This window comes from Mobula hypostoma, chromosome 28, assembly GCF_963921235.1.
Source record: "Mobula hypostoma chromosome 28, sMobHyp1.1, whole genome shotgun sequence".
Taxonomy (NCBI): domain Eukaryota; kingdom Metazoa; phylum Chordata; class Chondrichthyes; order Myliobatiformes; family Myliobatidae; genus Mobula; species Mobula hypostoma.
The window spans coordinates 23084546-23099318 of NC_086124.1; the positions used below are offsets into that span (position 1 = coordinate 23084546).

Sequence of the window (14773 nt, forward strand, 5' to 3'; positions counted from 1 at the left end):
CCTATATCTCCTCTTTCCTCTCCCATTGCTGCCCTTTTCACCCCCACCCATCCCTCTCTTCCCACAATCAAACCCACCCATCTGCCCTCTCACTCCATGATCACCTCTCCCCTCACGCCCCTCTCCCTTTCTCTCATCCCTCCCTTCTTCCCCACCATCCCTTCCTTCATCCTCCTACCTTGCCCTCTCCACCCTCGCGGTCTCTCCTCTCCCGTTCTCCCCCTACCATTCCCCTTCTCTTCCACCATTCCCACCATCTACCCCTCCCCTCTTTCATCCCATCTCGGCCCTGTTCCCCTCCCCCTTTCATCCTATCCCTCCCTTTTCCAATCCCTCGCCACCCTCCTTCCCCCTCCACCACACCCCTTCCACCTCCACCCCCACTTCCCCTCCCCTCCACCCAACTTTCCTTCCCTCTCCACCCGCCTTCTGCCTCCATCATCATCATCAGGTGCCGTGCCCAGTTTGAGCTTTGAGTGCCATGGCCCACACACCCCTGTTTCGGGTCAAGTGGATCAATTCATTGGTATTCATTTCCAGTTCTCTGGCTGCTGTCTCCACCATCATTTGTCGTTGCCTTCCTCTCGCTTTCTTCCCTTCAATGTTTTCCATAATTACCGTGCATTCTAACTCCTCTTTCCTAATCACATGTCCAATGAAGTTACGTTGCCTTTTCATGATCTCAAACATTATTTCTCTTTTTGTGCTTGCTCTGTTCATGACATCCTCGTTAGATATTCGTTTCGTCCTCCTCAAAAACCACATCTCTGCTGCTTCATTTCGTTTCCTCATGTTACTAGATATTGTCCAACATTCTGATCCATCCCATTTTATTCTGACCCCCTATCATCCCATCCCTCCCCTTTTCCCTCCCTCTCCAACCCCCTTCCCCTCCCCTCGTTCACCCCACTCCCTTTTCCCTCCCTCTCCTCCACCCCTCCCGCCCCCTCCCTCTCCACTGTCCACCACTCCGGTACTGTCAGCTGATGAAACTGTCAGCCGCGTTAACATCCACCAATCGCGAGGCAGAGTTTACCCGGAAGCGCTGCAGCGCCAGCCAATAGACGCCGGCGGGAGGTCGGCGATGAGCGCGGCTTCCTTTGTCTGGGTCCAAGCCCGGATTGCTGGGGGAGGGGTGGAAAGTGCGATCCCTTTCCGACCGGCCTCGGAAGCACAGTCCGTGCAGTTCCAGTTGGAGAACCAGCAGCTCCAGTAGCACTTCAGTGTTCCCCTAGCAGTATTCTCAGTTCTTACAGCCCCTGCACCACAGCAGTTCCAGTTTGTGATACAGCAGCCTGAACGCCAACAACGCTACAGCGTCCGTCCTCCCGGCTGACCCAGCACCCACTCCAGATTCCCAGCAGCATCTCAGCACGAGTAGACCAGCAGGCGTCCTGCTCTTCGTGCAGCTGCCCAGCAACACCTTGAGCGCTCTCACCACCTGCCCCCGCTCTGCCGGGCAGCAGCTCGTGGACCAGCAGCCCCATCAGCAACGCCGTGGCCAGCGGCCTGCTCCACCGCTGACCAGCAGCATCCCTCGGCTTCTCCGGTAGCTTCTGGAGCGTACCTCCTCCAGCCGCGGGAGTCATGGCCAGAAGGCCGCCCAGCTGCAGCAGCAGAAACACCTGACACCAGCAGCAGCACCCGCTCGAGTCTTGGCCCTTAACCAGCACCGTTGGACCAGCAGCCCACAACCACACCATTAGCAGCTACGGGAGTCTCCCTGGCTGTACGAGCAGCGTTCGGCCACACCAGCGGCGGCTGTGGAGCCCTGGCAAATAGACCACAAGCAGAAACACCCGGGTTGACCAGGTGCTTTTAGCATACGGCTCGGCCTCACCACCAGCAGCTCCAGCACCCCCAGCAGCAAGAGCGCGCAGTGGAAACGGTGGTGGCTGGAGCTCAGTCCGGCAGCATCAGCAGAAGCCCCAGCAGGCCGGTGGAGGCGGCGGCACAGGCGTCAGACTCGAGCCGCACTCCCGGTCAGCCTGGTTCCATAAGGCAGCCTTCAATCTGCAGCTATCCGACTATAGCCGCTTCATTCCAGCAGCCTCTCTCTCGGTCCTCGTCTGGTTTATCGTCGGAAGCTTTATCTGCACCAACGCTGTGAGTCCTCCTGCAAATGTTGCACAGCTTCGTGGATACATCTCTCGCTGAGAAACCCAGCAATTCACCTGTGGTGCGTTAACCAGGACCATTCTGGTCTGATCTGTTTAGTCGCCACTCTCTCAAACCCCGCCCAATTGCCTCCTCTCCAGTCGTTTGGCGCAGGCCTCTCAGCACTGGAGAGCAGGTTCTATCGTACGACCTAGGAAAAGAGTTAGGCCATTCGGCCCGTCGAGTCTGCTGCTGCCATTTCCTCATGGCTGTATTATTATCTCTCTCAACCCCATTCTCCTGCCTTCTCCCCGTAATCTTTGACTCCCTAACTAATCAAGAACCTATCAACCTCTGTTTTTAAATATACCCAATGACAGGACCTCCACAACAGTCTCTGGCAATGAATTCAATAGATTCATCCTCATCTGGCTAAAGAAATTCCTCCTCACTTCTGTTCTGAGTGGACGGCACTCTATTCTGGGGCTGTGCCCTCTGATCCTAGACTACCCCACGATAGAAAACATCCTCTCCAGGTCTGCACTTATCTAGGCCTTTCAATATTTAATAGATTTCAATGTGATTTTAATTCCCCTTACCCTATTCTCCTAAACCAGCGAGTAAAGGCTAAGAGCCATCATACACTTCTCCGTATGTTAACCATTTCATTCCTGGAATCATTCTCGTGAACCTCCTCTGAATCTTCTCCAATGTCAGCATATCCTTTCTTAAATAAAGAGGCCAAAACTGCTCACAATACTACAAGTGAGACCTCACCAGTGCCTGATAAAGCCTCAGCATTACATCCTTGCTTTTATATTCTGGTCCTCTCAAAATTAATGCAAACATTGCATTTGCCTTCCTCACCACTGATTCAACCTGCAAGTTGACCTTTAGGGAATCCTACACAAGGACTCCCAAGTCCCTTTGCAACTTGGATCTTTAAATATTTTCCCCATTTAGAATATAGTCTAAACTTTTATTCCTTCTACCAAAATGCATGACCATACATCTGACACTATTCCACCTGTCACTTCATTTTTCCATTCTAATCTGTCCAAGACCTTCTGCTTCCTCAACACTACCTGTGCCTCCACCCATCTTCGTATCATTTGCAAACCTTGGCCACAAAGCCATCAATTCCATCATCCAAATCATTGGCATACAACATAAAAAAGCAATCCCAACACTGACACCCACTGAACACCATTGGTCACCGGCAGCCGACTGGAAAAGGCCCCCTTTATTCCCACGCTTTGCCTCCCGCCAATCAGCCAATGCTCAGTCCATCCTGTAATACCATGGGCTATGTTGAAAAGAGCAGGAGAATTGTTTTACGGAAGGGTAGCAGAGATAAAGGGACTGAATGGTTCCCGTTTGTACTGTAATTTTCTCTGGTGTCACAGGCAGACAGGGTGGTGAGGAAGGTGTCTGGCACGTTGGCCTTCATGGGTCAGGGCATGGAGTACAGGAGTTGGGACGTCCCGTTACAGCTGTACAAGACATCAGTGAGGCTGCACTCGGTATTGTGTGCAGTTCTGGTCACCCAGCTATAGGAAGGATGTCATTAAGCTGGAGAGGGGGCAGGAAAGATTCACCAGGATGTTCCCGGCACTGGAGGGTTTGAGTTACAAGAAGAGGCTGGACAGACTGGGACAGTTTTCCCCAGAATGAAGGAGACTGAGGGATGACCTTATAGAGGTTTTAAAAGCACATGGGATGTAGAGAAGGTGTATGATCACAGTTTCTTACCCCCAGGGTAGAGGAGACTAAAACTTGAGGTTTGAAGTTCAAGGGGAGAGATCTAAAGGTCAACTTTTTCCACCCAGATGGTGGTGGGGATATGGAACGAGCTGCCAGAGATGGGTACAATTACATAGTTTTAGTAGACAGGGACATGGATAGGAAAGGTTTTGAGGGATATAGGTCAGGTACGGCCAAATGGGACCTCAGGCGGGTATTGACAGGATGGGCTGTGTAAGTCTTGGGAAATCGGTGTTTCTCAGGGAAGATTTCCCTATTTATTTATTCAGGAATACAGCTTGGAAGAGGTCCTTCCAGCCCAAAGAGCCACTCTGCCCAATAACCTACCTATTTAACCATAGCCTGATCACAGGGCAATTTACAATGGCTAATTAACCTACTAACCAGTACGTCTTTTGACTCTGGGAGGACACCAGAGCACAGAGACAAAATCAAGTTTAATATCACTGGCATATGTTACGAAATTTGTTGCTTTGCGGCTGATATATATTATATAGTTTCTGAAGTTTATAAAGTTTGTGAACCCTTTGTAGTTACCTGGTTTTCTGCATTAATTACTCATAAAATGTGGTCTGATCTTCACTATAATAGACAAACATAATCTGCCTAAACTAATAACACACAAACAATTGTACTTTTCGTGTCTTTATTGAACATATTGTTAAATCATTCACAGTCCAGGCTGGAAAAAGTATGTGAACCCGTGTATTTAATAACTAGTAGAACCTCCTTTAGCAGCAATAACCTCCACCTAACGTTTCCTGTAGCTGTTGATCAGACTTGCACAGTGGCAAGGAGGAATTTTAGACCATTCCTCCATACAAAACTGTTTCAGTTCATCAATATTTCTTCCATGAACAGCCCTCTTCAGGTCATGTCACAGCATCTCAATTGGGTTAAGGTCTGGACTCTGACTTGGCCATTCCAAAACACGAAATGTCTTCTTTTTAAGCCATTCTGTTGTTGATTGACTCTTGTGTTTTGGATCATTGTCTTGTTGCATCATGCAACTTCTATTAAGCTTCAGGTGACGGTCTGCTACATTGACATCCTCCTGTAAAACGTCTTGATACAATTTGAATTCATCGTTCCCTCAATGATTGCAAGCTGTCCACACCCCACACCTTTAATTTTATCTCATTGATTGACTCCAAATAGCTTTGGTAGAAGGCATTACCCCAGAGGTTCACAAACTAAACTGTGATCGTTTAAATGGTGCATTCAGTATTGACGAGAAGATGTTTGTGTGTTGTACACACAAAATGCTGGAGAAACTCAGCAGGCCAGGCAGCATCTAGGAAAAGAGTACAGTCAATGTTTCAGGCCAAAACCCTTCAGCTGGACTGGAGAAGAAAAGCTGAGGAGTAGATTTAAAAGATGGGGGGGGGGGTGTGCGGAGAGAGAGAAACACAAGGTGATAGGTGAAACCTGGAGGGGGAGGGATGAAGTAAAGAGCTGGGAAGTTTGTGAAAGAGACAGAAGGCCATGGAAGAAAGAGAAGAGGGAGCAGCACCAGACAGAGGTGATGGGAGGGCGAGGGTATAAAGTGAGAGAGGGAAATGGGGAATGGTGAAGGGGGGTGCCATTACTAGAAATTTGAGAAATCGATGTTCATGCCATCAGGTTGGAGTCTACCCAGATGGAATACAAGGTGTTGTTCCTCCAGCCTAAGTGTGACCTCATCATGATAGTGGAGGAGGCCGTGGATAGACATATTGGAATGGGAATGGGACATGGAATTAAAAAGGGAGATCCCGCTTTTTGTGGTAGATGGAGTGCAGGTGCTTGGCGCAGCGGTCTTCCGATCTCTGTGTAGATGCTTGGCATGCCGGGACGTCTCCAGACTGTGAACCCTGCTGTCGACCTCAATGGCTCTAACGATCCAGAGCAGCTTCTAAACCCAGACTCCACCGCCATCCAACGACCTCAGACATCTCCAAAGTGCCGATTGTGCAACCTCCAACACCGACTCCAGACTTGACCTCCAGGCCGGGTCTTCAAGCGCTGCCACTGGAACCCCCGTCTCCGCTTCCTCCACCATCACTCCGCAATCCCGCCTCTGTCAGGTCCCACCGCCGGCTCCTGGGTCCTCGGAAACTCCATCTTCCTCTCACCTCACCATCCCTAAGCACCCCATACCATCCTTCTCCTCAGACACAAACAACCCTCTTCCCCCCCCCAACTGATCCCAGCTCTCATCCATGATCCCCTCTGACCATTTGCTCTCTGAGGTAGAACGTTCTGTCTTCAGTAAGGGCCTCACCTTTGTGAGCTCAGTGAAGTTACCCACGCTGGTTCAGGAGCCTTGGGAGGGGACATACTGAGGAAGTATTGTGCTGTGGGAAGGACTGTACTGAGGGACGAAGATTGGATCCCACGGATTTTGGGGGGGAGGGTGTTGGGATTGATGTAATGGGAGTGGGGAATTCTGATTTTCCCTCTCCGAATAACCAATATCCCGCTCCCCTGCCCGCAGGTCACCAGGGATGGAGGGAGCACCGGCCAGGAGCTCGGACGAAGGGCACCCGGAGCCCAGTGAGGAGCGGGCCTACCGCTGCGCCGACTGCGGCAAGGCCTTCCACCGGCCGTCCTCCCTGGAGATCCACCGGCGCAGCCACACGGGCGAGCGGCCCTTCGCCTGTCCCGAGTGCGGCCGAGCCTTCAGCCAGTTGTCCAACCTGCGGACCCATCGGCGGATCCACAGCGGCGGGGCAAAGGTGGTCCTTCCTGAACTGCCTCCCCTCCCGGGCCCTGACACCAGCCCAGAGGGGGCTGAGGTGGAGGTGGAACTGGAAGGGGATGGGGAGCCCCTCCGGCCCTTCCGTTGCCTGGCCTGCAGCAAGGCCTTCGCCAGCCGCTCCCACCTGCGGGCTCACGAGAGGGCCCACACGGGCGAGCGGCCCTTCGGGTGCCCGGCCTGCGGCAAGGCCTTTGCCTGCTCGTCCCGCCTGCTGAAGCACCAGCGCAGCCATACCGGCGAGCGGCCCTTCGCCTGCCCATCCTGCCCCAAGCGCTTCTCCTGCCCCTCGTACCTGCAGGTGCACCGACGCGTCCACACCGGCGAGCGGCCCTTCGCCTGCCCTTCCTGCCCCAGGCGCTTCGCCTGCTCGTCCAACCTGCTCACCCACAGCCGCGTCCACCGCGCTGAGCTGCACGGGCCCTTCGTCTGCTCGCAGTGCAGCCGCGGCTTCAAGTACATGCGCAAGCTGGAGGCGCACCGGGCCACGCACGGCGCCGGGCGCCCCTTCACCTGCCCGGAATGCGCCAAGCAGTTCGACTACCCGTCGCAGCTGGAGACACACCGGAGGGTGCACACCGGCGAGCGGCCCTTCGCCTGCCCCTACTGCACCCGCCGTTTCAGCCGTTCCTACCACCTGCACATCCACCAGCGGGTGCACACCGGCGAGCGGCCCTACAAGTGCTCGCATTGTGCCAAGGCCTTCACCTGCTCTTCCTCCTTGCTCAAGCACCAGGCCACACACTCCTGCACCTGAAAATGGCCCCGAAACGGTTGCCATCCTCGTCTGGTGGAGTCCATTGTCTGGTATCCCTCTGATACAAGTGACTGAAGTGAAGAGGCTTCACCATGATCTCTATCTCTCCCCGTCCCCTTTTCTCCCCCTCCCTTTTTCTCCCCCTCCCATTCTCTCTCCCTCCCATACTCTTGCACCCTGCTCCCTCCCTTTTTGCTCCCACTCCCTCCCCGTTCTCCTCCTCCCCCTCCATTTCTGCCTCTCCCTCCCCCTTCCCCTCCCCTCCCCTTCTGCCTCTCCCTCCCCTCCTTTCTTTCTCTTTTACCCTCTTTCTATTTCTTTCTCTTTCTCCACAAAGTAAATTTATAATCCAATTACATATACAGTACGCACCATGCACTACCCTGAGATCACTTTCTTGCAGACATTTACAAGAACAAAAATCAATACTATGACATTTATAGAAAAAAAATCTACAAACAGACCAAGACTGACATGACCAATATGGAAAAGACAAACTGTACAAATAAAAAATAATTCTGAGAACAAGAGTTGTAAGGAGTCCTTGAAAGTGAGTTGGTGAGTCAGTAAGGAGATGCAGTTCAGAGTTGAGGTGAGTGAAATTAACAGTGCCAGTTCAGGAGCCTGATGGGGATGGTTCCTGGGACTTGTGGTGTGGGACCTAAGGCCCCTGTACCTTTATTCTGATGGAGAAGAGTACTGTGGGGGTCCTTAATTATGGATGATGCTTCCTTGTGCCAGCACTCCTTGTAAATGCGCTCAGTGTTGGGGAGGGCTTTTCCTGTGATGGATTGGGCTGCACCCATTAACTTTTGTGGCTTTTTTCCATTGCTGAACATTGGTGTTCTCATTCGGGGCTGTAAAGCTGTCTCTCTTTTTCTGTGTCATCGGGGGAGTCGGGATATCTGTGGATGTGTGCCTAGAGACCCGAGACCTTTGAGATCTTCTGGCACAGAGCTCGAAAAAAGCGACGTAACGGACTTTTAACATCGTAAACCAGCGAGTTGTTTGTTATGTCTCCCTGCTCGCTGGAAAAACAGAGACACCTTCTCCCTTATTAGGGAGAGAGAGCCTGTGGTATGTCGTGTACCGGGTGAAACGCGAAGTCTTTGGGGTAACTGCAAGTCTGTGTCTTTGCTCACGCTTGTGTACTCGCTGGCGGGTGCCGATACTTTTTTTTTGCCGGTGGGGGAGGAGGGATTGTTACTTGCTGCCGCTTACGTGCGGGAGGGAGGGGAGCTTGGGGGGGGGGAGTTTGGGGTTCTAACATTTAACTGTCATTAATTTTTTGGGGCACTTCTCTGTTTTCGTGGATGGTTGCGAAGAAAAAGCATTTCAGTTGTATTTTGAATACATTTCTCCGACATTAAGTTCGACCTTTTATTTCCCTATTCTGCTCGAGTAATTTCGCCGCTGCAGAACAAAAGCGAGAGGGTTGGAGGGATTCTGTGGGTGGGACCTCTCCAGGGTGCTGGGACATAAGCGCCTGAATTTAGGAAGAGCTTGGACAGGCTACAAATTCATTCCTTGGACGGATCCAGCAATTCACAGCGGCTGCATAGCGGTTATATATTTACTTATTTATTGAGAAACAACGTGGAGTAGGTCCGTCCAGCTGTGCTACCCAGAAAACTGATTTAACCCTAGCCTAATTATGGGACAATTTGCAATGAACCAACTAACCAGTATCACTTTGGACTGTGGGCGGAAACCGGAGCACCTGGAGGAAACCCATGCATCCTTGGGGAGAGCGTGCAAACGCCCTCACAGTCAGCAGAGGGAACTGTACTGTAAAGGGTTGTGCTAACCACTACGCTACTGCTGTAATGCTATTACAGCTCAGGCTGTCGGAGTTCGGAGTCCCAGCCTGGCGTCTTCTGTCACGTTCTCCCCGTGGAATGTATGGGTTTCCTTTGGGTGTGACATGGTCCCGTCCGGCAATGCCCCATCTTGCTATTATCTCCTTGATTAGGTCTTAATCCCCTCGTCTGATTTCCAACTGTTCCCCGTTTTCATAATTACAGCACAACTGCTTTCTATCAGGGGAACTGAGGGTAAGAACCCTGGCCTCATGGTCATGCTTCGCCAGTTCGTTGGTCTATTCTAGTGTGTGTAAACCTCGATTCCTGATTCCTTAGTACTGTCAGTTCTTAGCTCCGCACCAATCCCTGGATAATCTACGTAAACCTTGTCTCCGTGTAAAGATTCTCCTGAATACCTGTTCCACGTTCGCCGCTGCGCTGACGCCTCACGACCCTGTCTCCGTACCTGTGTCCTGCTCTTGGGTTTGTCCCCAGCCACGTCCTTGTAACAGGGTGCTCTTGTCCCCTCCCGCACTCCAAAGGTGTACTGGTTAGTAGGTTCACGAACACGGGAAAATCGGCAGAGGCTGAAATCCAAAGCGTGCGTGTCCCCCCCCCCCCCCGCGCGCACACACACACACACACACACAGTGCTGGAGGAACTCAGCACAACAGGCAGCAGCTATGGTAAAGAGTAGATTATCGATGCTTCGGGCCAAGGCCTGCGCCCTGATGAAGAGTCTCGGCCCAAAACGTCATCAGGACTCCGGTCTCGGCCCCAAACGTCGACAGTTTACTCTTTTCCATGGTTGCTGCCTGTCCTGCTGAGTTCCTCCAGCATTCTTACTGGTTGTAGGCGAATTGGTCTTTGTAAGTTGTCCCACGATTAGGTTAGGAAGTTGTCGGGGGTTGTTGGGTGGTGCAGCTCCAAAGGAACGGAAGGACATATTTTGCATATTATCTCTAATTAAACCATTCAGGATTGTTTAAAATCACTTCCAGTACACAACTGTGACGAGGGAGATGGATGAAGGTAGGGCAGTGGATGTTATCTGCATGGATTTTTAGTAAGGTGTTTAACGAAGTCCCTCATGGGAGGCTAATCATGAAGATTAAGATGCGTGGCTGCTGCGGAGAATTGGCTGTTCGGATTCGGAACTGGCTTGCACATAGGAGACAGAGGGTAGTGGTTAAAGGGACTTATTCGAGCTGGAGGTCTGTAAGTGGTAGAGTTATGTACGGCTCTGTGCTCGGACCCGTCCTGTTTGTGATGTATATAAATAAACTGGATGAAAATGTAGATGGGTGGATTAGTAAATTTGCAGATGATACTAGTCATAGTCATACTTTATTGACCCCGAGGGAAATTGGTTTTCGTTAGTTGCACCATAAATAATTAAATAGTAATAAACCCATAAATAATTAAATAGTAATATGTAAATTATGCCAGGAAATAAGTCCAGGACCAGCCTATTGGCTCAGGGTGTCTGACCCTCCAAGGGAGGAGTTGAAAAGTTTGATGGCCACAGGCAGGAATGACTTCCTATGACGCTCTGTGTTGCATCTCAGTGGAATGAGTCTCTGGCTGAATGTACTCCTGTGCCCACCCAGTACATTATGTAGTAGATGGGAGACATTGTCCAAGATGGCATGCAACTTGGACAGCATCCTCTTTTCAGACACCACCGTCAGAGAGTCCAGTTCCATCAGGGTTAGTGGAATTGTGGATGGTGTAGAAGACAGGTAAAGAATACAACGCGATATAGATTAGTGGCAGATGGAATTTAACCCAGAGGTGTTAAAGGTGAGGTGTTGCAGCTCGGCAGGGCGAATGCAAGGAGACAGTACACTGTTAAGGACAAGGTCTTTAATGGTGTTCCTGAGCAGAGGGATCTTGGGATCCAAGCCCATAGCTCACTGAAAGTTCGATAAAGTGGTTAAGAGGACTTATGGATTTTTTTTTAATTAGTCGAGGCACTGAGTTCAAAGGTTATATTCCAACTATATAAAACTTTGGTTAGGCCACATCTGGAGTACTGCATCTAAATCTGATTGCTCCACTGTAGGAAAGGCTGCTGAGGGTGCGGAAGAGGTTCACCAGGATGCTGCCTGGTTTAGTGGGCATGCGCTGCCTCGAGAGGCTGGTTAAAGTCGGGTTGTTTTCTCCGAAGTGTCGGAGGCTGAGAGGAGATCTGAGAGATGTTTACAAGATTATAAGAGGTACAGATAGAGTGGACAGAGGGCATCTGTTTCCCGGGGTTGAAATGTCCAATACCAGAGGGCATGTGTTGAAGGTGAAGGGTGAAAGTTGAGGGGTAGGCTTTTTACTCAGAAAGTGGTGGATGCCTGGTACGATGGTGGAGGCAAATACTTTGGAGGCTTTTAAGAGACGTTCGGATAGGCACATACAATCAAGGAGGATGGAGGGATATGGACGTGGTTGTAGATAGGAGGGGTTAGTATTTGGTGTTTTTGATTTGCTTTTTAGCTGGTTCGGCGCCAGATTGTGGGCCGAATGGCCTGTTCCTGTACTGTACTGTTCGATGTTCTAAGTGTAAAGGAGAACGAAATAATCGTTACTTCGGATCTGATGGTGCAGACACACACACACGCACACACACACTCAGACAGAGGCACAGACGCAGACACACACACACAGATTCTCATCTACCTCAGCTTGGTCTCGCCGATTAGTCAGCCAGGCAGGTATCCGGGAATGTGTTCCGAACACGTCAGAGCTCGACGGGAGAAGACAGCATCCCTGTCGGCGTTCGAGCACCTGGTGATGTGCTTCCGCAGTCACAAGATCACAGAATTATAATCAAATTTATTATCACTGACAGACGGCGCGAAATTTTCCGTTTCCCGACAAGGAGGAGGAGGGCCAAGGTACCGTAGTAATCAGCGTAACGCTATTACAGCACCAACGACTCGAGTTCAAATACTTCTGCTGACTGTAAGGAGGTTGTATCTTTCCCCCGTGTCCGCACGTGCTCTCCGGGTGCTCCAGTTTCCTCCCACAAATTAAAGTCATAGGTTAATTTGTCACATGGGTGTAATTGTGCAGGCGGGCTCGTTGGGCAAGGGAGGCCTGTTACTACCTGTATTTCTAAAAATCTTCTCCGAGGATGGTCATCTGGCCATGATGGAGAGGCCCGTGAGTTCCTGAGATCCCGAGAATGATGCCGTCTGGTGCCTAGTTCCCGGGAGAGTCAGCCAAGAGGGTAAAGGTCAAGGGGGAGGTTCCAGATACAGCGATCCAAACAAGACCTCAGCGGCGGAGCTGGCGGAAGATGATGACACATCACAGCGGCAGTGCAGGCGGAGGAAGGCTCTGATCTGTCAAACACCGCGTATCAGTGTAAATTGTCCCGTGATTAGGCTAGGATAAAATCGGGGGATTGCCGGGCGACTCGGCTCAAAGGGCCGGAAGCACCTATTCCGCGCTGAATCTCAATTAAAAAATGTGATCTAAGTGACTTTGACTGTTGGTGACAGATGGGGTGGTTGGAGTATCGCAGAAACTGTTCATCTCCTCGGCTTTTTACGCACGAGTTTACAGAGAATGGTGAGAAAAGCAAGAAAAAACATCCAGTGAGCGGCAGTTCTGAGGGTAAAAACGCCTTGTTAATGAGGGAGGTCAGAGGAGAATGACCAGACCGGTTCAAGCTGACAGGAAGGTGACAGTAACTCAAATAACCACACGTTACAACAGTGGTGTGCAGAAGGCACAACACCGCTGACCTTGAAGTGGATAGGCTACAGCAGTAGAAGACAATCAGGTGTACAGGTGTATCTAATAAAGTGGTCATTGATATATACTGTGCGTACTTTGATAATAAATTTACTTCGCACTTTTGAGAGTGGTTTATTATTGTCACAGGTACCGCGATACAGTGGAAAGCTTGCCAGATCTTTACACAGTGCACTGAAGTAGAAGAGGGCAATACAATAACAGAATGCAGAATAAGGTGTAACAGCTACGGATAAAGTGTTGCGGAGTTTGACAATAAAGTGAAAGCTCATAACATAGAACGTGGAAATCTACATTCGGCCCACAATGCTGTGCCGACCATGTAACCTACGCTAGAAACTGCCTAGAGTTTCCCTGCCGCAAAGCCCTCTATTTTTCTAAGTTCCATGTACCCATTTAAGAGTCTCCTAAAAGTATCCGCCTCTCCCACCATTGCTGGCAGTGCATTTCACGCACTCACCGCTCGCTGTGTGAAAAACTTATCCCCGACGTCCCTCTGTACCTACTTCCGCGCACCTTAAAACTATGCCTCCTCGTGTTAGCCATTTCAGCCCTGGGAAAAAGCCTCTGGCCACCCACACGTTCAATGCCTCTTATCATCTTATACACCTCTATCAGTTTACCTCAAATCCTCCTTCGCTCCAAGGAGAAAAGGACAAGTTCACTCAACCTAATCTCATAAGGTACGCTCTCCAATACAGGCAACATCCTTGTAAACCTCCTGTGCACTCTCCCTATAATATCCACATCCTTCCTGTCGTGAAGTGACCAGAACTGAGCACAGTACTCCAAGTGGGGTCTGACCAGGGTCCTATATAGCTGTAACATTACCTCACGGCCCTTGAACTCAGTCCCATGGTTGATGAATGCCAACACACCATATGCTTTCTTAACAACACTGTCAGCCTGTGCAGCAGCTTTGCGTGTCCTATCGACATGGACCCCAAGATCTCTCAGATCCTCTACAATGCCAAGCGTCTTACCATTTATATTATATTCAGTCTTCAAATTTGACCTACCAAAACAAACCACTTCACACTTATCTGGGTTGAACTCCAGCTGCCAATTCTTAGTCCAATTCTGCATCCTATCAATGTTCCCCAGTAACCTCTGACAACCCTCCACACTATCCACAACACCCCAACCTTTGTGTCATCAGCAAACTTACTAACCCACCCTAGTGAGATGGACTGTGAGGACAAGAGTCCATCCCATACGAGGGAACCATTCAATAGTCCTATGGCAGCGGGGTAGAAGCTGTCCTTGAGCCTCGTGGTACCTCGAGCCGAGGGGGAGTTCCCCCCACCCCCGGCGCTGTCGATCATGTTACAAAAGCCCTGCCTTTTCTGCACACACAAAATAGTGGAGGAACTCGGCAGGCCAGGCAGCATCTATGGGAAAAAAAGTAAACAATTGTTGTTTCGGATCGAGACTGGAAAGGAAGGGGAAAGGAGTCAGTCTGAGAAGGTGGGGGGAGGGGAGGAAGGGCAAGGTGGAGGGTGATAGGTGAAACCGGGAGAGGAGGAGGGGTGAAGAGGTGGGAAATTGATTGGTGAAGGAGATAAATGGTCTGATAGGAGAGGACAGAAGGTCATGGAAGAAAGGGAAGGGGGAGAAGCACCAGAGGGAGGTGATGGGCAGGTAAGGAGATAAGGCGAGGGAGGGAAACAGGAATGGGGAACAGTGTAGGAGGGAGGGGGGCAATTACTGGATGTTCGAGAATTCGAAGTTCATGCCATCAGGTTGGAGGCTACTCAGACAGAATATAAGGTGTGGCTCCCCCAGCCTGAGTGTGGTCTCATCGTGGCAGTAGAGGAGGCCATGGACTGAGATGTCGGAATGGGAATGGGAATGGGAGGTAG

At 50.7% G+C, this 14773-nt stretch overlaps 1 protein-coding gene across 1 annotated transcript; it reads left to right on the forward strand.

The window, feature by feature from the left end:
- The first annotated feature begins 1985 nt into the window (after window positions 1-1985).
- LOC134339169 (gastrula zinc finger protein xLCGF3.1-like) lies at window positions 1986-8511 on the forward strand. The gene is made up of 2 exons (XM_063035547.1): window positions 1986-2106; window positions 6338-8511. The coding sequence occupies exon 2, from the start codon at window positions 6348-6350 to the stop codon at window positions 7353-7355; it is 1008 nt and encodes a 335-aa protein (XP_062891617.1). The 5' UTR covers window positions 1986-2106; window positions 6338-6347; the 3' UTR covers window positions 7356-8511.
- The last annotated feature ends 6262 nt before the right edge of the window (window positions 8512-14773 follow it).